The sequence below is a fragment of the Microcebus murinus genome, chromosome 4, assembly GCF_040939455.1.
Source record: "Microcebus murinus isolate Inina chromosome 4, M.murinus_Inina_mat1.0, whole genome shotgun sequence".
NCBI lineage: Eukaryota > Metazoa > Chordata > Mammalia > Primates > Cheirogaleidae > Microcebus > Microcebus murinus.
In genome coordinates, this window is record NC_134107.1 from 9,899,725 (window position 1) to 9,918,508 (window position 18,784).

General features: G+C 62.1%; 1 protein-coding gene across 1 annotated transcript in view; it reads left to right on the forward strand.

Moving 5' to 3' along the window:
- The window catches only part of ANO1 (anoctamin 1), a 161,321-nt gene that overhangs the window by 118,045 nt on the left and 24,492 nt on the right, over positions 1–18,784 (forward strand). Inside the window, exons 13-18 of the mRNA XM_012757662.3 lie at positions 3,212–3,372; positions 11,442–11,524; positions 13,365–13,376; positions 13,964–14,035; positions 16,051–16,128; positions 17,083–17,157. Coding sequence (XP_012613116.1) covers positions 3,212–3,372; positions 11,442–11,524; positions 13,365–13,376; positions 13,964–14,035; positions 16,051–16,128; positions 17,083–17,157 — 481 coding nt within the window. The remainder of the gene's footprint in view (positions 1–3,211; positions 3,373–11,441; positions 11,525–13,364; positions 13,377–13,963; positions 14,036–16,050; positions 16,129–17,082; positions 17,158–18,784) is intronic.

Sequence of the window (18,784 nt, forward strand, 5' to 3'; positions counted from 1 at the left end):
TCACACGTAGGGGGGCTCTCGAGACCTGGGGGGTGCCCAGCCCCACTGGGAGGGGGCAGTTCTTCCCAGGTGGCAGCCAGGACAGCAGTCAAGTGGTGCAGGTCTGAGAACGGCACCCTCGGTGTGCGTGGCAGTCCCCGGCCTTCTGTGGGTGTGACCTCCGTGCCCCAACGCTAGCCCAGAGGTAACCACGGGCCGCAGCCTCGTCAGGGGCACTGCGTGTTCTCAGTGCTTATCAAATCGCTCCGCTGAGACCCTAAAGGTGTAGCTGGCCCTGGGAAGCCCCAGTGTATCAGTCCGCTATTTCCCTAACGACGCTGCCAGGCGTCTCCAAAGCAGCTAGAGTTTGGAAAACTCACCCACGCTTCCTGCGAGTCTCAGCTGGGGGCGAACGGCTCTCAGCACAGAAAGACCATATCCAGGCAATTTCTGTTGAAATGATGTTTTCACACATGAATAACACCTAAACTATTCCACCCCCGGAATCAAAGCTTTGCAGGAATCTGGCTTATCTCCCCTGGGTGTTATTTTGGTCCTCGGCAGGAGAAAGCCTGTCCCTTTGTTTGCTGATGTGATATGAGGTCACCGGGCACTGGGGCTCCATTGTGGCAAAGAGCAGAGTAGCCCAGCCGTGGTGGGGATTGTAAGGCGACTTTTGGCTAAAAGAGCCCAAAGCTGGAGGGAAGTGGCCAGTGAAAGGTGGGGAGTCCCCGTGGCCCCTGGAGGAGGCTGGGAGTCTCCAGCTTCCTTCCTCCCTCCCTCCCGCGGACGGCGGCGGCCTTGAGGCTCAGCCAGCCGGGGTGTGGACGGCCCTTGGTCCTGCCAGCTGGCTGGCCTTCCGTCACGTGGTCGGACATGCCAGCGGCAGTTACTCAGGATCCAGCCGCGGCAGGGCACAGACAAGGCCGGCCCCAAGGCCTCTGCCCCGGTGCACACGCCCCGTGGAGTCCGTCCTCCCGCCGGGGCCAGCGCCCAGCCTGGGGCCACCGGCCCTCGTGACAGACAGACCTCCCTGCCCTTTGTCTGCACCGTGGCTGAAGGTGGTGGGGCGAGAGGCGCAGGGCTTTAAACCGGCAGGAAAAGGCTCTGTCTGGCAGGTGGTGTTTGCTCTGGAAGCCAAGGCTGGCAGGGAGGCAGGCTCGGGGCCCATGGGGCTCGGGGGCCATAGGACTCAGGGGACACAGGGCTCAAGGGCCACAGGGCTCAGGGTCGAGCAGGCAGGGGTACTCCTGGGCCCTCTCTGTGCCTAGTCCCAGCCCTTAGGGCTCTAGGCCACCCTCAGGCCAGGTGGTCACCGTGGCCCTGGGCCACATGCTGATGGTGGCAGGGGTGGCACTCCATCTACGGGCTCCCTGGGAGAGGATTGCAGGTCACACCCAGCTGGGGACATCCTCCCTCACACCTCCTGTCCCCTTCTGCCTCCCTAGAGAGGCCCTCAGAGGAGACGAGACTCAGTGAGGGTCAGAACCCCACAAGGCCGGCTCCCGGGCTTCTGTGTGAAATCACAGCTGTCGCCAGGCACCTGGCTGTTCCCACAACAGTAACGACAACGTGGGTACCCTCATGTGGGTCTGGGGCGTGCCAGGCCATGTCCCAGGGGCTCCACGCATACCGGTCTCCAATCCTCCTGGTGGCCCAGCAACACGGGCTCTTTGCTATCAACACCCCATGCTGCAGAAGGGAAAACTAAGGCACGAGGAGCTCGAGTCACCTGCCCAGGGCCACGCAGGTCACAGGTGCTGGAGCCGAGCATCAAGCCCATAGCTGGCTGGGCCCAGAGTGCACGCTCCCCGCGCCTGTGCGTGCCGCTCACCTGCCGCTCATGCACACGCGCTCACGTGCTCTCACGCACACGCACGCACGCACCTCCCAGACGCCCCGGGACGGCGGCCTTGGCTGTGGTCAGTCCTTCCTTCATCTGTCCACCTTCAGGGCCACACAGGGCCCGGCGCGTGCCGAACACACGCAATTGTTACGTGAACGTTTAGCGACTGTTGCTGAGAGCAGAGAATTGAGCCAGCGTGCCCACCGCGCTGGGCACAGAGGAGGGTCCCGTGGAGCCTTTCCGCAGACGGCTATTGAACACCACCTGTGTGGGCTGGGTGTGATTCTGTGCATCAGTTCACGTGTAGGCAGAAGTTTAAGAGGTAAAATAAAAACAAACCGAAGAAAACACCCACTTCCGCTCTCTCCCAGATAAGCATCGACCTCTGGGAATGAGCCGTCCAGCTCTGAGCCCTGCCCAAGGTAGCAAGGGGGAGAAGGTTTGGGGCACGACCTTATTCTGACCCCTGTCCTCATTCTCCAGAAAGGCTTGGCCAGGGTCGCAGAGGGCAGGAATAGCAAGCAGGGACTCGGTCTGGGCCACCCAACCTCAGCAGGGAGCCCCCTCATGGCCTCTGGGCGGTAGGTGAGAGCCGTTCAGTGCACCGGCTCTGAGACGCACGCAGACCAAGGGTTCAATTCCCAGTCTGCTGTGTGGCCCTGAGGAAGTTGCTGTCCCTCTCTGGGCTCATTATCTCATCCGTGGAGATGGGAGTGTAGTAGCCCGCAGTGCTGGTCCAGGCCAGGTGGGAGACCCACGCAGGCCAGTGGTGTAGCTGCTTCTCATGCCACCGGTGGCCGTGAAGCACTGGCATGCTTTAGAACTAGCGGGCGAGGGTGCTGGGGAGGAGGAGGTGGGAGACGGGCCTGGGCGTTGCAAGGCTCCCTGTCCCGCCCGTAGCAGCTGGGCTCCGGGCGCCGCCTCGCCTGTCTGCCCGCTGCGCAGGGCCCTGCAGAGATCGCTGGGCTTCCCCTAGAGGCGGCTTGAGGACAGGCTGGGGGTGTCGCTGCCCGAGCGTCACCCCAGAGGCGAATACTCTCGGGCCCCTCTCCAGCCACGAAGCAAGCCTGGAGGGGTCCACGTCCAGGGCTGGCTACAGGGGTGCAGGGCCCATGCAGAGTGAAAGTGTGAGGCGTCTGTCCAGAAACCGCCGTGCACAGCAGTGGAGCGTTAGCCACGTGCGGGGCCCTTCCGAGCTCAGGCCGCCGCAGCAGCAGCAGGAGTCGCTCCCGTGAGGCCGCCCGGATAGCAAGGAGGGACAGGGCATGGCTGACGCTGCCCACCGTGCCGGGGACCTAGGGGACCCTCGCCACCCCCAGCCCGGGCTAGGCTCCCAGGCAGCGCCCGTCCTGCGCCCAGCACCCCCAGACCTGCTCTCTCTCCCAGCATGGAGATGTGTGACCAGAGACACAACGTCACCATGTGCCCACTCTGCGACAAGACCTGCAGCTACTGGAAGATGAGCTCCGCCTGCGCCACCGCCAGGGCCAGCCACCTCTTCGACAACCCGGCCACCGTCTTCTTCTCCGTCTTCATGGCCCTGTGGGGTAAGCAGGGCCTCGGCCCGCTGGGTGCCAGCGCAGGGGTGGTCTCCTGCACGTCCCCCGTCTGTCTCGTGCCGTCCCCCGCAGTCAGGGTTTGCAGGAACAAGCATGGAGGTGGGTGCCGGTGGAAATGACCCCGCACTTTGTGCTCAGGTTGCCAGGGTCTGCGTTGCATCACGAGACGCAGGGGGTTATTCTGAGCCAGCCAGGAGCCCCCCCCCCAGGAGATCCCCAGGTAGGGCAGCTGGTTTTGAACAGGGAGCCGGCTCAGCTTCTTTGCCTGAGCCCACACCCTGCAGGGGAAGCGGGCCTGGGCCAGGCCTGGGCGGCTCCACACGCACATTGACAGGTGAGCAGCCCAGGCCCAGAGGGAGCTGGTGGCAGCTGCCTGGGGTCACTCAGCTCCTGAGCAGCACAGGAATCCAGTCGCCACCCCACTCCCCCAATGTGAACAAGGGTTTTGAAAGAAACCAGCCTCCAGGCCCTGCCCCTCCCCGAGTTCTGCCCTCCTGGGGAAGGATGCAGCCGTCTGAGGGCCCCCGCCGACCTCCTCTCTAAACCGAGCCTCCAAACGTGTCCTCCGTTGTGGGACTCCCCAGGGCCGTGCGGTGGTTCCGAGGTGCCCGGAGCCGGGCCCCCCTGCAGGGAAGCGCTTGGGTTTCGGGTCCTCCTCCTGTTACGCCCGCCCCGCGGGAGCTGGGCCCGGGGAAGGGAGCCGAGAGGCCAGGGGAGCCCGGATGAAGAAATAAAACATCCCAGGCTGTAATCAGCGTACTTCCAGCTCGACAGTCCTGGCAGTGGGGGTCTCTGTGCCGAGCCTGCGCTGGCCCTCGCTTGGGGAGCCTGGAACGCTCCGCTGCGGTCTGGTCACCGCAAGAGCCTCTCACCCGGCCTGCTCCTGGGGGCTCCTCCTGCCGCTCACCCGTTGAATTCAGCAACATCCTGGTTGTTAGGGGAGAGACCCAGGAGAGTCTGACCCCTCACACCCCGGGCTGGGCAGCAGCTCTGCGTCCCCCAGGCTGTGAACCCCGGGATATCAGCGAGCACCTGCGCCGGCCCACCCACGCCAGCTGCGGGAGCCCTTGCAGGAGGCCCTGGGCCTGGCCCCGCTTCCCCAGCGGCAGACGCTCTGGGCTTGTCACTCCCACTTGTCTGAGCAAAGGGTCTGGCCTGAACGTCTAAAACCCAGTGGTTGCCCCGTGGTTCTCAAACTGGGTCCCCCAGGCCCCTGCCCGGCTCCCCGCTAGATAAGAGGTTTAAGCCAGGACGAGGGTGGAGGGGAGAGCAGAGAGTGGCCTCTGTGAAACCTTGCAGCACCGGCTGCCCAGCCTCACCCTGGTCCCAGCCTTAATTTAAAGGGACAGCAGCCCTTTTGCCCATTTTACATTTGGGGCTTCTGTGTGGGATGTCTTTGAGGAAGACGGGAGTTCCCTGCTGGGGTTCGAAGCCTCGGCTGGAGCCCACAGCCCTCTTAACAAGCAGGGGCCCGGGGACAGCAGGGAGGAGGGGCGTCCCGGCAGTTGTGGTGCTGACAGTCACGCGTGAGCGCTCACATGGAAGCTGTGTTCAGACCCGTGAGGTCAGACCTGTGAGGTGGGACCCGCGAGGACGGCCGGCCACGGGCTGCGTGCTCGACTCTGCGGGGCGAGGGTCTGGGCAGAGCGGGGCGCGGGAGGTGGACACGCGCAGAGATACGCGTGGCCTCGGGACAAACGCCGCCGTCTCTCCCCGTGGGCAGACGCGTTCCTTCGGCTTTCCCAGCGAGGCTGAGCATGGGAGTCGTGGTCACCAGCGCAGCTACAAGGCGGCGACTCCCAGCGGGACCCTGCGCGGGCTGGGCCGGCCAGGGAGGGGCGAGCGCCCGGGCAGGGACGCGTTCAAACCCCCGTCCCGCAGAGCACGGGGAGGCGATGTCGGTGCGTGGCCCGAGGTCCCGGGGCTTACGGGCAGCTTCCCAGCTCCACGCTCTAGCTCTGGGTGTTGATTGGGGGACCGGGTTGCATACAGATTTAGAGTCGGTAGCTGGCGGTCACCGAGCCGAAGCGTGTGTGCCGGTGTGCCTTCCTGCACCCCGCCCCACACCTAGGACGCCGCTGAGCTGGCCGGTCCCCACGGGGCTGCGGTGGCATTCATTAAACTCCCTGCGTCCCGCGGGGCGAAGCCAGCTGGCTGGCCTGGGGTTCTGTGCAGAGCATGACTACTGTGCACCCTCAACGCGCCCTTCCCAGGGGACAGTGGCCGGGAAGGGGCAGATCCGTGCCGGCGACTCAGCCGGACGTTTCTGCTGTTTGTCTCACGCCTCCCCAGCCCCACTGTGGGGGAAAGGGGGGTGTTGTAAATGGAGGCGGGAACAGCAGGGAAGGGCCTGCTGGCCCAGAGGTACCTGGGCCGCCCACTCCCGCCCACCGCAGGGCAGGGTAGCGGTGAGAGGACAAAGCCCTTCCCGGGGCCCTTTTCACTCTAGCTGTCAAGGGCAATTAGCAGACATCTCTTCTTGTGTTTTTTTTAATCCCTTATTCAATTATTTGTTCTTTACTCTCAAAGGGATTATTTTCCCTCCGCTGTTCCTTCTCCCCTGCGTCCTTTCTGTTCCTGCCTCCAGCTGTTCACGTGGCTGCTCCTACGATTGCAGAGAGCAGCAGGAACCCGCCGCTGCCTGGCAGCCTGGCTGTCACGCCCGCAGGGGCCGGGGCTCGATGAATCACCTGCAGCCCACTGCTTCAATCTCTGCTTCCACTGGGCCTCGGGCCGTCCCCAAGCCCTGGGCCTGCTGCTGCCTGGGGTTTCTGACAGCTGAAAGCCTCCACTCAGATGTCACGTTAAGCAGCTTTGAGCCCTATTTAGCTATTCGCGGGGATCAATTTTCTGAAATCGTAGCATAATAATGGGGTATTAACTGCTTGTCAGTTCGACACAGAACAAAGGAGTTTATTTGATTTGAGCCCGGTTGCAAAAAGCTGGAGGAAGACCGGCCCCAACTTTAATGAAATGTCAGAGATGTGATCGGAGCCCCTCCCGGGGGCCGTGCCTGAGACTTTGCATGGAGTTGACAGTCACCCAGCTGCGCCACGCCCGGCCGGCTGGGCAGGTCGCCAGGGTGGCGCTGCAATTGTCTGCTGGAATTAAACTTGTTCAGGGGACAGATACACAGGGTGCCGGTGACTCAGGGCGAAAACGAGGGGCCAGAGGCCTCTGTGCCGCAGCCCCACCCCGCCCTTCCCGTCTCCATGGCGAACGCATGCGTCTCATGTGTAGGACGAGAGCTCTTCCGCCGGCCACTCCCGGGAGACCCACCTCTGATCTCCGGGTCGTGAAAACGGAGTGTGCCCCAGGCGAGTGCAGGTGGCCTCTGTCCCCAGGGGCTGTCTTAGTCAGCCTGGGCTGCACCTCGGTCTGCTGCCGTGTGCTTCTCACGGTTCTGGAGGCCGGGAGTCGGGGTCTGGTGAGAACCCGGTGCCTGGTTCCTAGACAGCACCTGCCCGCCATGTCCTCACATGGTGAAAGGGGCGAGGGAGCTCTTTTCTGGGGTCCGTTTTAAAAGGGCCCTAATCCCTTTCATGAGAGCTCCACCCTCGTGACCTAGTCACCCCGCCCCCGCCCCACCTCCTGATACCATCGCTCTGGGGGTGAGGATTTCAACACACGCATTTTGGAGGCACAGGAATATGCGGTCTGTAGCAAGCGACAACAAGAAACTAATAGACAAGATAATTAAATACGATGTATAGCATTACACGCGTCTTAGTCAGCTCAGGCTGCTGTAAAAAGTTCCACAGACTGGGCGGCTTAAACAGCAGACATTTATTTCCTGCGGTTCTGGCTGCTGAGAAGTCCAAGATCAAGGTGCTGGCAATTCAGCTTTTAGGCAGCCACCTTCTCGCTGTGCCTTCACTCCCTGGCAAAGGGAGACAGAGACAGAGAGCCAGCTCTCTCCTGTCTCTTCTTACACGGCACTAGTCCCATCACGGGCCCCACCCTCTTGACCTCATCTGGCCCCTCACCACCTCCCAAAGGCCTCACCTCCAAACACCATCCCCCTGGGGGTCAGAGCTTGCACGTGAATTTCGGGTGGGTGGGACAAAATGCTGTCCCTAGCAGTCGGCCCCATTTGAAGGAGGGGGATGGACAGGGACCCACGAGCCAAGGCAGGACGTGCCCCTGCCCTGTGGTCGTGTGACTGAGCCCTGCCTGCATCCCAGGGCCGGTGGGCTAAGGCGTGGGTGGCAGAGGTTTGGAAGGGGAGACACCACCACCAAGGAGATGGACCTCACTGGGGACGCTCGCTGGCCAGCTGCAGAGCGTGTTGCAGCCAGCTTGCAAGACAGCTACTAATAGAAAATTAAACCAAACGAGCATCTAACGAAGCGTCGTAAGTTGGGCCGAAGCAGACACAGTGGAGGTCCTTGCCAGTGGGCCAGGTCTGAGAACAGTCCCGCCACGCCCTTACCCTGGGCACTGCTTGTGAATTAGCTCTCCGAGACCCCGTGATGGGCCTCTCAGGCAGGCCCTATTAACAAGCCCACTGGACAGATGTGGAGACTGAGGCTGGCCGAGGTGCGGGCAGATGTCCGGGTGATCAGATCACCCTGGATTTGACCCCATGTAGATCCAGAGTCCTTCACTACCTGCTGCCTCTGGGCACCTCTGCAAGAGGGTGTTTGTGTGACATTGGGTCGTGACAATAACTGTTGAAGAAAGATTACGGCTCGACCACCTGTCTCAACCCCGGCCAGGATTCTGTCCCCTGTCTCTTGTGTTTTGTGCCGAACTGTCTTCGAGGCTCCAGATCTCAGGATGGTGGTCTTGTCTCTTTGGCCGCCTTGCAGGACTGCTGAGCCCAAGGCCATGTCTTCATTGATCAGCTTGTCTTCATGTGGGTCAGAAGCCACCACCCATGGTCCCAGCTGATCTTGGCGTCAGAGGGCCCGGGCCCAGGTTTCTGCCCTTTATAAATTAGTCACTTGACTCCTCAGAACCTCAGTTTATGCGTCTGTAAAATGGAGCACATTGTCTCTGCATTCAGGGGTTCAGGGTTAGGATCAAAGGGGATCAGGCGTGAGAAAGCACCAAGTCCAGCCCCGATGCCAGCTCGACGTTGTGTGATATATGATGTAGTTGGCACAAGGAGAGCCACGATTGGGACCTCAGAGGGCTGCAGTCGGAACCCTGCGGGCCCTGCTGCCGCCCACGTGGCCGTTGTCAGGAGGGAGGGCCGCATCTCGGGAAGGATGGGTGCTTGGTTTTCTTCCTGCCTTTGCTCAGCCGTGTAGAAGGTGGTTTTTCTCACCGCTCACGACGTCCAGCTTTGAGGACCGTCCCCCAGGATGGGACGTGGGCCTTCACGTCTCCCTTCCTGCTGGCCAAGCCTGGGCTCCACAACTCCACCACCTCGGCTCCGAAGCCGGCCTGGCTAACTCAGCGCCAGAGTCCAGGCGAGAGGGGTGGTGGGGTCTGTGGCCAAGTGGAGAAGTCGTGCCCGGCTCTTGACAAAGGGATGATCACCTACCTGCCTCCTGCCGCCAATGCTTCTGATTTTTGAAGGAAAAGCAAGGACTTCATACTTTTATTAAATGTCTTTATTTTTTAAGCGTGGCTGAGCCAAACAAGCCATGTCTATGTATCCTCTCTACCTCCCCAGCCTCCCCAGGTTATGTTCCAGGCTCCAGTCTTGGTCCCGGTCAACCTGCAGATACCTCTGGGACCAGGGCCCTTGTTTCTATCTTAAGACGCCTAACAGTACAAAGTCTGGCGCAAAAATACCTGGGTTCAATACGAACTGCCTAGCTCTGTGACCTGGGGCAAGTTACTCAACCTCTCTGTGCCTCTGTTTCCTCATCCATATAATGGCGTGCTCCAATAACCAGTCTTATTGTGACTGTGACTGTTATTTCCTTAAGGAAAATCACATATCTGCGCAGAGTCACTCTAGCAAAAGGGTTCAGCGAAGACTCCGGGGTCAATGGAGTCGGGCTGCCGTTCCCTGCCCTTGACCTTGGGCACAGCGCCCAACCCTCTGAGCCTTCGTGTCCTGGTCCGTAGGTTTACAGGTGGAAATAGCACGTCCTGCCTGCAGTCGTTGGGAGGAGCTAACTGGCGCCTGTGAAGCGGTGGCGCCGTGCGTGGCACCCGAGTCCTCAGGACACGGTCGCGGCAGCTTCACGCCCAAGCTGGCTAGCGGAGGGGCTGAGCCGGCGGGCTGGGGTGACAGCGGAGAGACCTGCTGTGCGGCGTCCAGGCTCCTCTGGGGAAGAGGAGGAGGGCGTCCCCCGCTGCGCCAGGCAACTGCAGTGCCAAAGCGAGGCTTGAGAGACGCAGAGGCCTCCCGCGTCTCCCTCCTTGGGGGGTGGCGCCCGCCGCAGACAGGCCGGCCCCCCCACGCGCACAGGCGGGTGGCGGGCAGGGTCTGAGCAGGGTCCTTCCCTCCCCCGCCATGCCACGTGTCAGGAACCTCGATTGCAGGCTCCCTGCCTCCCCCTCTGCCGCCGGTTCCCGGTTCGGCCAGGAGGAGCCCCGTGGGAAATCGGAAGGTGGGAAGAAGGGAAACGCGGGGGGTCCCTCCCATCTCCCTCCGCTTCCTGGGGTGTCCTGACGGTGACCGAGCCTTCTCCCGCTGGGAACCCTCCGTGGTCCTAGCCCCGGCGGGGCAGCTCCGTTCTCGGGCTGTGGCATCGGCTCTGAACACCTCCCGCCCTCCCGCCACCCCACACGATGCCAGCACCCGCTGCTGATGGCCTGGGTGGCCTCACCACGCTGCCTGGCTTTCTGCTCGCTCTCCAGGCCATGAGACCCATTCCCGGGATGACGTGGCCGCAGTTTGGAAGGCCCGGCTCCCCTTCGTCTCCTGCCCGGCCTGGCTGGCGCCGCGGTCCGTGCTTAAAGCGTGTGTGCCACGGACAGACACACGCCAGCTCGGAGGCCTCGGTCTGGCCGCGGCTTGACCGGCCTGGGGGGCATGTTCTGCGTAGACTAGAGCCCCCCACCCCGAGAGGTTCAGACCCACGACTCGCTGATTCCAAAGCCTGCGTTGTTTCCCAACACGCGTGGCCTTGCGTGAAGAACCACATCCGTGAGTCGCACTGGAGACCCCCGGTCGTGCATCTCATTTTATCGCCGCCGCAGTGCCGCCGCTTCCCAGACAGGCCGTTCCATCCACTGAGCCTCAGTTTCCTCCTCTGTAAAATGGGGGCAAATGGCGCCCGCCTCCGATGATTACTGTGAGGTTTGAGTGAAACTACCCCGTGCGGCGGCTCCTAGAACAGTGGCGCACAGGGCTCGAGAATCTGGGCCCTGGTTCGCTCTCGGACCGTCCTTCTCGCTCCCCGCAGCCCCTGCTGGAGTCCTTGGCGGGGGGGGGGGGGGGGGGCGTGTTAATGATAGACTCAGCCAGGTGCATCTCCGTTCTTCGTTCCCAAGTTGTGTGCTCAGGAGAGTCCTTCATTCGTGCAGTGCGCACCTGAGCACCTACCTGTCTGGGCCAGGCCCCGGCGGGTACCGCGGCCACGGCTGAACGAGGCCCCGTCCCTGCCCCACGCACTAGAAGGGCCACCGTCATGGGGCAGGGATGACAGTGAGGGGGGCACTGCGAGCAGGAGGCGTACCAGGCGGAGTTGCTTTTTCTCCTCACACTGAGGGGTATGGTCAGGGGCTTCCTGGAGGAGGCGGCGTTTGAACTGCGTTCCGTATGTTGGGAACAGGAAGCAGGATGCAGCCGCCTTGGCCCAGGCCTTATCTTTTCTGACCTCCAGACCCCCACCTGTGATCCGGGGTCCCCGGGAGCAGGGGAGCAGGGTCGTTAAGGCACTGACTCTGGGGCCACCTGCTCGTTCCTCGCTGACTGGCTGAGTGACCTTGGCTGGGACGTGATGGCCCCAGGCCTCGGTTTCCCCATCTGTAAAATGGGAGAAGGATGGTCCCTGCCTGACAGGGTTGGTGGAAGGGCCGAACAAGTTAAGTCGTGTGCGGTGCCTGGCCCCGCGTGTCATCCTTGCTTGCCGTGTGGTGCTGAAGGCAGGCGCCTTCCTGTCCCCGGGAACCTCCCGGGCCCTGACTCTGCTTTTGCTCCCTGCCCGCAGCTGCCACCTTCATGGAGCACTGGAAGCGGAAACAGATGCGGCTCAATTACCTGTGGGACCTCACAGGCTTCGAGGAGGAGGAGGTCAGTGGGTTTGGGACTGCGCACGCCCCGCCCTCCCGCCACGTGCCCCTGCCCCCTGCCCCCGCCCTCCCCGACACACATGGAGGGCCAGGGCGTAAAGGGCTCTGGGCCCAAGCCCAGGCGAGGTCGCTCCCCTCCGCTTCTCAGTTCGTCTCCCTGGCGTTCCAAACACCCTCGGTTGCCAGGGCGACAGTTTTGTGTCTGCTGCAGTGTTTTTGATCGCAGTGCTCACAGGGACACACCACCCACCAGCGTGGTCTCGGACGCACGCCAAGGCCCGCCACGCTGACCTCACGGCGTCTGGGGGCTGTCGGCGCAGCCGGGGGGATGTGGGGAGGGAGTGGACGCTGCCCGGGGGTCCCCGGAGGCGGCAGTGAGCGTTTGCCTGCCCAGGTGCCAAAGCCACGCTCCTCGCAGCCAGCTCTCTGCTGCAGCCGGGCGTGGCCGAGAGGCGGGAGTGAGTCCCCCACTAACACACAGGGAAAACCAGTGCCGCCAGGAGAGGGACAGTCAGCACCAGTGGCCGCTCACGGCGGGGTTCCCCTGGCTGCCGACTCCAGCGGGAATTCCCGGTGGGATACGTGGGAATGAAAGGAGATGGCAGTCCCTGCGATTAGCCTTGGCGCAGAGCCGACGCGATGGCCTCGCGTGCTTGCCGTGCGGTGCGGCCACGCGACCGCTATTGAATGTCATAAGACATGCTCGCTCTTTAAAGAGAAACCTCTCACGCCTTGTCGTTGCAACGTGGAAATTTCTTGCATCGTTTTCTCTGGGCCCAGGCCGCACAAGTTCCACCCTGACTTGGCACCTCCCTCACTGTGACCCGAGGCAAGTTGCTTGACATCTCTGTGCCTCAATGTCCTCCCCTCTCAAATAGGCACCGAGGAGCAGTCCTCACTTGATAGCTTTGTTTTTGCGGGGGCGTCTCCATGGGTGAATAGATACAAAGCGCTGACCGCAGGGCCCCGCACACGGCACGCGCCCCGTGAACAGCCGCCAGCGTAGCCACTGCTGGGCCACACCGCGCTCGCCCGGTGACAGTCTCAATCCTCTTCCACAGCGGGTCCCTTTGTTCTGTTTCTCAAATGACCAGACCGGGACTGATGTGGCCTGTCCGCCGGCACGCAGGTCTTCAGGGACGGAGCCGGGGACGGACCCCAGAGCTCTGTCCCCGTGGCAGGGTTTGGGGCAGCGGCCTCTCTGGGTAGATTCTTTCCTTGCTGTTTCAATCAGAAAGATTCATCTAGAACAAAAGGCCACCACCTTATTCTAGAAGTCGATTTCCATGGAGACCTTTCCATGGGGACCAGTCCCCTTCGTTCATCCCCTTGGGGACCCATCCAGTAATCTCCTGACCCTGGCTGCTCGGGAATGGCAGCCAAAGCCACTGGGCGTGCAGCCCCAAGGGGCCCCGGTTCCCCAGAGTGAGCCGCCCTTGTGCCCCCTGCGGCCGATCGGGGCCTCTTTAGGGAGTTAAAGACCTCGGGTGCGGGGGCGGCCCCCCACATGTCTGAACCCCACGTTTGGGCACTCACGGCAGACAGAGACGCTCCTGGCCTGTGTGCTCCTTAGCGGAGTCTAAGACATTTCAGCCTGGCACCGGCTTAGAATTTCCCAAACCACGGGAGCTACAAAGCCACAGCCACGCGGCCGCCCCACAGCAGCAGTGGCCTCAGCGGACCCGCAGCGCCCGGCCCGGCCCGCCCCGTGTCCCCACTCACCTCCGCCCCGGTTCTTAAGGAAAGCGCCTCTAGCGGATGGGTCCTAATTTGTAAAAACAACATAAGTAATGAAATCTTTGTGTTTTTTTGTTTGTTTTGACTCTTCTGGTTCCCTGAAGGAGGCTGTCAAGGTTTGGAATTTTTTGTCACTCCTCTATCGTCCCACCGCCTGTCTCGCTGGGAGAGGGACCTTCTCACGCGCCTGACCTGTCTGTTTCTACCACGCAGTTCCCTGCGGCCCCTCCCCGCGGGCGGGGTCTCTGCTTTCCCCCACCTCCGGGCCTCTCTCAACCCGTTCTTCCGTTCCAGCGCCCTTCGCTGACCTGCCCTGGGCCCCCGAGGCCTGGCTCCTCTGGGCTGCCCGCGCTTGCTGGCTCTTGGCGCGTCTCTTCCGACCCCACGGCTCCTCGGTGGAATGTCTCGGGGCCAGTTCACCGCTGGGTGTTCGCCGAGGCCCGGCACAGCCCGACCCACCCCCGGGGACACAGAGGCCAGATTCTGTCTCCTTCCCGGTGGGCTGGGGTTCCCGACAAGTGGGAGAATCCTGGGTCACTGTCCAGACCAAACACAGGGACTTTAAATTGGAAATACTACCAGCAGCCAACTGTGAACTGGCCCCGAAGGTGCCCGGGGCAAATATACAGGCCGCTTTGCCACGAGTTCTCACGCAAGGGTCTCTGACTCACGGGGCTCCGTCCTGACTCGGTCTCTTTCACAGGATCATCCCAGAGCCGAATATGAAGCCAGAGTCCTGGAAAAGTCTCTGAGGAAAGAGTCCAAAAACAAAGAGGTATGGTGGCCCCTGGCAGTCAGCTTTCCCTGCAGTACAACAGCATAGACCAGGGCTCAGCCCTGATGATAAGCATTTTAGGTTCTGTAAGCCTGCATTGCAATTAGTCAACTCTGCCATCGTGGCACAAGAGTAGCCGTAGACAATAGGTAAACAAAAGGGCCTGTGTTCCAATAAAACTTTATTTACACAAACAGGCAGGGGGCCAGATTTGGCAGAAAGGGTGTAGCTTATCAAATCTGCTATTTCTGTCTCCTTGATGTAACCTGAGGGTGATGTCAGGCTTCAGCAAACATTTTGCTTTGAGGCTTTCTGGCGGTGCGCATACCATCCATCCTGTCTGCCCCGCCGTGTTCTATGTTAAGCAATGAAATGGAAGCATTTGCCAAGCCAGGGTCCCTAAGCAAACGGCCAATTCCTTGTGTCACTCCGAGCATAAGAGTAAGGGAGAGAAATGTTTCTGTGATGTCCCTGAGGCCACCCTCACTCTGTAACAAATGCCTTTCTTTTTCCTCAAACCTCTCGTTCGAACTGACAGTCGCATTCACAGCCTGAATTCTCCCAGTGCCCTAGAGGCGCTTGGCTACTTTGTTCATGGTGGTTTTCCACATGACCTGGGACTGGCAAGCGTGGAGCCCGCCGGGCCCTGCAGGCCTCCGACGGAGGCAGGAGAAGCCAGCCCCGGCTTTGGAAGGGATTAGGAACAGGTGAAGGACGCTGCTCCAGGTTCCCGGACTTTGCTGTCGCATTTGTGCTCTCAGACTCCGGGAGTGGGCAGGACAAACCCCTAAGTTTCTCTGTCCTTGTCTGAGGTGCCAGGGGACAGAGCCCTCTGGTTCCCGGCGGCCAGGGGTCACAGTTGCCATAATCCCGTCTGGAGGGCAAAGGGGGTGCTCCAAGGAGCCCCCCCCATAAAAGGCCCAGCTCCTATAATGCAACGAAAATCCACGGTGCAGCCCGTCCTCCTGCAGTCAGGGGGAAAGTGCCCCTTCCTGACCCCCCTTAGTGTCTGAGCACGGTTTGAGGGCATGAAGGACGTAGCCGGGAAAGCAGGAGTCGTTACCCTACAATAAAGAGGCCGTCTGACCAGGTTAACAGATCGGCCCGTGGCAGGCTGTCTTCTGAGCAGCGTTCGGTGTTTTCAGGGCAGTGTCCCCGGCTCCAGGCCTGGGTCAGGTCTCGGGAGTCGGCGTAGGGCCCCAAGAGTCCACCCTGTGGCTCTGTGGTCCCACCCCTCCGAGTGAGCGTGGATGGGCGCTTCACTGCTTCCTACGGGGCAAAGGTGGCACACGCCTGCCCATTTAAGGCCAGGGAATTGACCAAGCCGAAACAAGGGATCTGGGCAGTGGGTGCCAGAAGCCACCTTTGGGACACGTGGCCCCTCTGCCTCTGTGGCTTGGTTTTGGGCGGACCCCTTTGGTCACGTCAGAACAACAAAGGTACCAGGTTCATTATTTTTGCGGGGCTCAGATGGCAGCCCCAGGCCCTGCCTGCCTCTGGCGGGCCGTGCCCCTTGTTTTCTCCTCCCTTTCATTTCCCTCCAGCGGCTGCTTTTCGGGTTTGGTTTTTCCCCCCGGCCGTGGCACTCAATCGGTTCATTAGGGAAAGATAAGCCACTTCACTGGCTCGTTGACTTGGGCTTCTGGGTGCGGCCTCCTTCACGCCACCATAAAATGCTCGTGGTGACCCGTGTCCTCGAACGCCATGTACCGGTGACATCCCGGCAGCCGCCGCGTGTGACGGGCCGTGACGGAGCCCAGCGGCGAGGTCACGCTGGAGCCTCTGTCTCGAAATCCTCGGTCTCGGGTTTCCGCGACCGCGGCGGCAGCCTTTCTTGCCGACGGCGGGTCTCTGCCACCGCCCACGTGTCCGAAACACGCGGAGCCCACGTCAGCCTGGGCGGCGCTGGCGAGGGGCCACGCGGAGGGGCGGCCGCCCGGGGTGTCGCCCCCGGCCGGGGTCCCGCGCCTCCTGGTGCTTCACCACACGGTGCTCTCTCCCCCACCCGCCCTCAGAAGCGCCGGCACATTCCAGAGGAGTCGACAAACAAATGGAAGCAGAGGGTTAAGACAGCCATGGCGGGGGTGAAATTGGTACTTCTCTCGGGGGCAACGCGAGGCTTGACTGTGCGCGCAGGCGACCCACGTCGACTGTGTTTCCGCTCAGCAGGCGCTGCTGTGTTTTATCTTAACACTCACACCGTGTTTCCCTGCCTGCCGCGCGCCGGCGCGTGTGGAGATGGCACTGCATGGCTATGGCGGCCGTGTGCGCGGGTGGCCCCGGCTTTCTCTGGAGCTCGAGAAACCTGCCTGTCACAGCTGCCTGCAAGCCGGTCTTGGTTCTCTCCTTAACACGCATGCGACCCACCCCTGGCATGCGTGGCCTCCGGTGTCATGTCCGTGACAGCTTCCCGTCACAGTGTGATCCGTGCATCTTCCTGTTTAAAAATCCGCTCCGGGTGGGAACGTCCCAGGCGGTGACAGTTCCCGCCGGGGGCATCTCCGGACCAAGCCCCCCTCGGCCCCGGGAGCCTCCAGGCCGGTGTCACCCAGACTGCGTTGCTATGCGGCAGACAACATCTCAACTTGTAGCGCTAGTCGCTTGTTCCGACTTGCTCCTCGAAGGAAAAATAACTATTATGGTCTGGGTGGCAAATGGCAAAACATGTTAGATCCTCTAGCCCTAAAAATGGGGCTTCCAGCTGAGGAAGTGGGCTCCAGATGCAGGCTTCTCCCAGACGTGGGTCCAGTGGTCCTTAGAAGGCGCTGGACACCTCTACACCCCGGACACCGGGGAGTCCCGTCTCTAAACAGCTGTGGCTTCCATTAGTACACGGCAGGTCCTCGGTGATGAGGCCCGGATGCTGCTTTGAATGCTAGGCATCCCCATGGGCTTGTCACCTGCAGGCATTCTGTAAGGTTTTTCTGAGTATTTCTGTCGTCCAGGTGGTCCATGAGCACACACGCACACACATGCACACACACGCACACACGGACTTGTCTCCCCGCGATGGTTCCGAGAGTGACCCGCACTGTTTCGTGTTGTAGACGGACAAGGTGAAGCTGACTTGGAGAGACCGGTTCCCCGCCTACTTCACCAACCTGGTGTCCATCATCTTCATGGTGAGTTCCGGAAGGCTGAGGTGGGAGGAACTCTGGGAGGTGATTGGCGCCCACCACACCGGGTTCAGCCTTGGACGCCGCGGTGCCGGTCATCCTGGGCCTGGTGGCCCTGTCTCCTCGGGGCAGCGGGTGGGGGGCGGATTCCAGCACTGCCCCTAAGATGGGAGAGGGAAGATTTCAATCCCAGGGACTTCAACCCCAAATCGATCTGCCTTGCCGTGTGCTGGCTGTGCTCCCATCATCCCCCAAGTGGCCAGGGCCACCTGCTCACATTAGAAGTGACAGTGTCCCCACCCAGCCCAGGAGTTCTGGGTCAGCCTCATGTGACCGCCCAGCCCAAGGCCTGGTACCCAGGGCGCGGTTGGCAGCCGGGCGCCGAGGGGCGCTGAGGGCCTGGCGGGAGAGTCTCACTCCATCCCCACCGCTGGCCGGTCCCGAGAAGGGCCACACCCTCTCCCAGGCCAGCCAGGAGAACCGGTCAGGCGGTCTACCCCAACCAAGACCCTGCGTTCTGGACACACTTGGGAGGTGGCGGCAGGACTGCCTCAGTTTTCCAGGTTGCGTGGGGGCCGAGGAAAGCAGTGTGAGGACTCAGTTTCTCCTCGTGCCCTCAGGCACAGTGAGAGGGATCTCAGCTGACAATCCAGAGAAGAGTGGCCTCAATGGGGGGACCCCAAGGCCACCTCCCCTTGCCCTGGAGAAGGGGACCACGCGGTGGTGCGGGGAAGGCTCTGCGCTCTCCCGGCAGCTGGGTGGGAGTGGGGTCAGCCGCACTTGGAGGCTGATGTGTCCCTCTGGCCAGCACCAGGCTCAGTGCTGAGGGATAGCCGGAGCATGACACGGTCCCTGCCCCAGAGCACCCCCAGCCCTCACCCAGCGGGAGGTGGGGCTGGAGGCAGGCGCTCGGGCAGCCACCTCTGCCCGGGCTCTGCCGCTCCCGGCGAAGAGAAAGCAGCGTCCTTGCAGAAGGGCTGCCGAGGGGCGGGGAGGAGGTGGCCGTCCGGGGCTGGGCTGGCGGCTCCGCAATGCCACCGGGACTGCTGGCTTCCTTAACCTTCTGTTCACCCGTCCTCTGCACGGGTCCTTCTTGGTCACAATGTGGCTGCTTCACCTCCACCCTCGCCTCTGCTCTCCAGGCAGGAAGAGGGGCAGGGCCGGGAGGAGATGGGCCCTGAAGCCCCCGCTCTTGGAAGGCGCCTTCCCAGGCCCGCCCCCACCTCTGCTTGCGTCTCCAGGGTCAGGGCCGGGTCACACGGCAGCCCCAACCAGCCGCGAGGCTGAGAAACGAGCGCTGTGCCCTCCGGCACGGATGAGAGGAAGGGCAGAGGGATGTCGGGCGGGGAACTAGCCGCTTCTCCTTTCCCAGCCCTCCATGTCCTGGTAAACCCCCGTCCCAAGTAAATCACACTCACACTCAAGGGGTTGATGAGGACACAGCTCTGTCCCCAGCTCAGGAGCTCCATTCAGTGAACAAAGGTGGCTGAGCACCCGGGACGTGCCCCAGCCTGAAGGCCGGCGTGGGCCACCAGCCAAACCCCGGCCCTTGGGCACTCGTGCTCCGAGGGGAGTCGCCTCCAGGAAGGGCGGCCACCATGGGGGCCTGTCGTGGGGGCACGGCAGCCCGCTC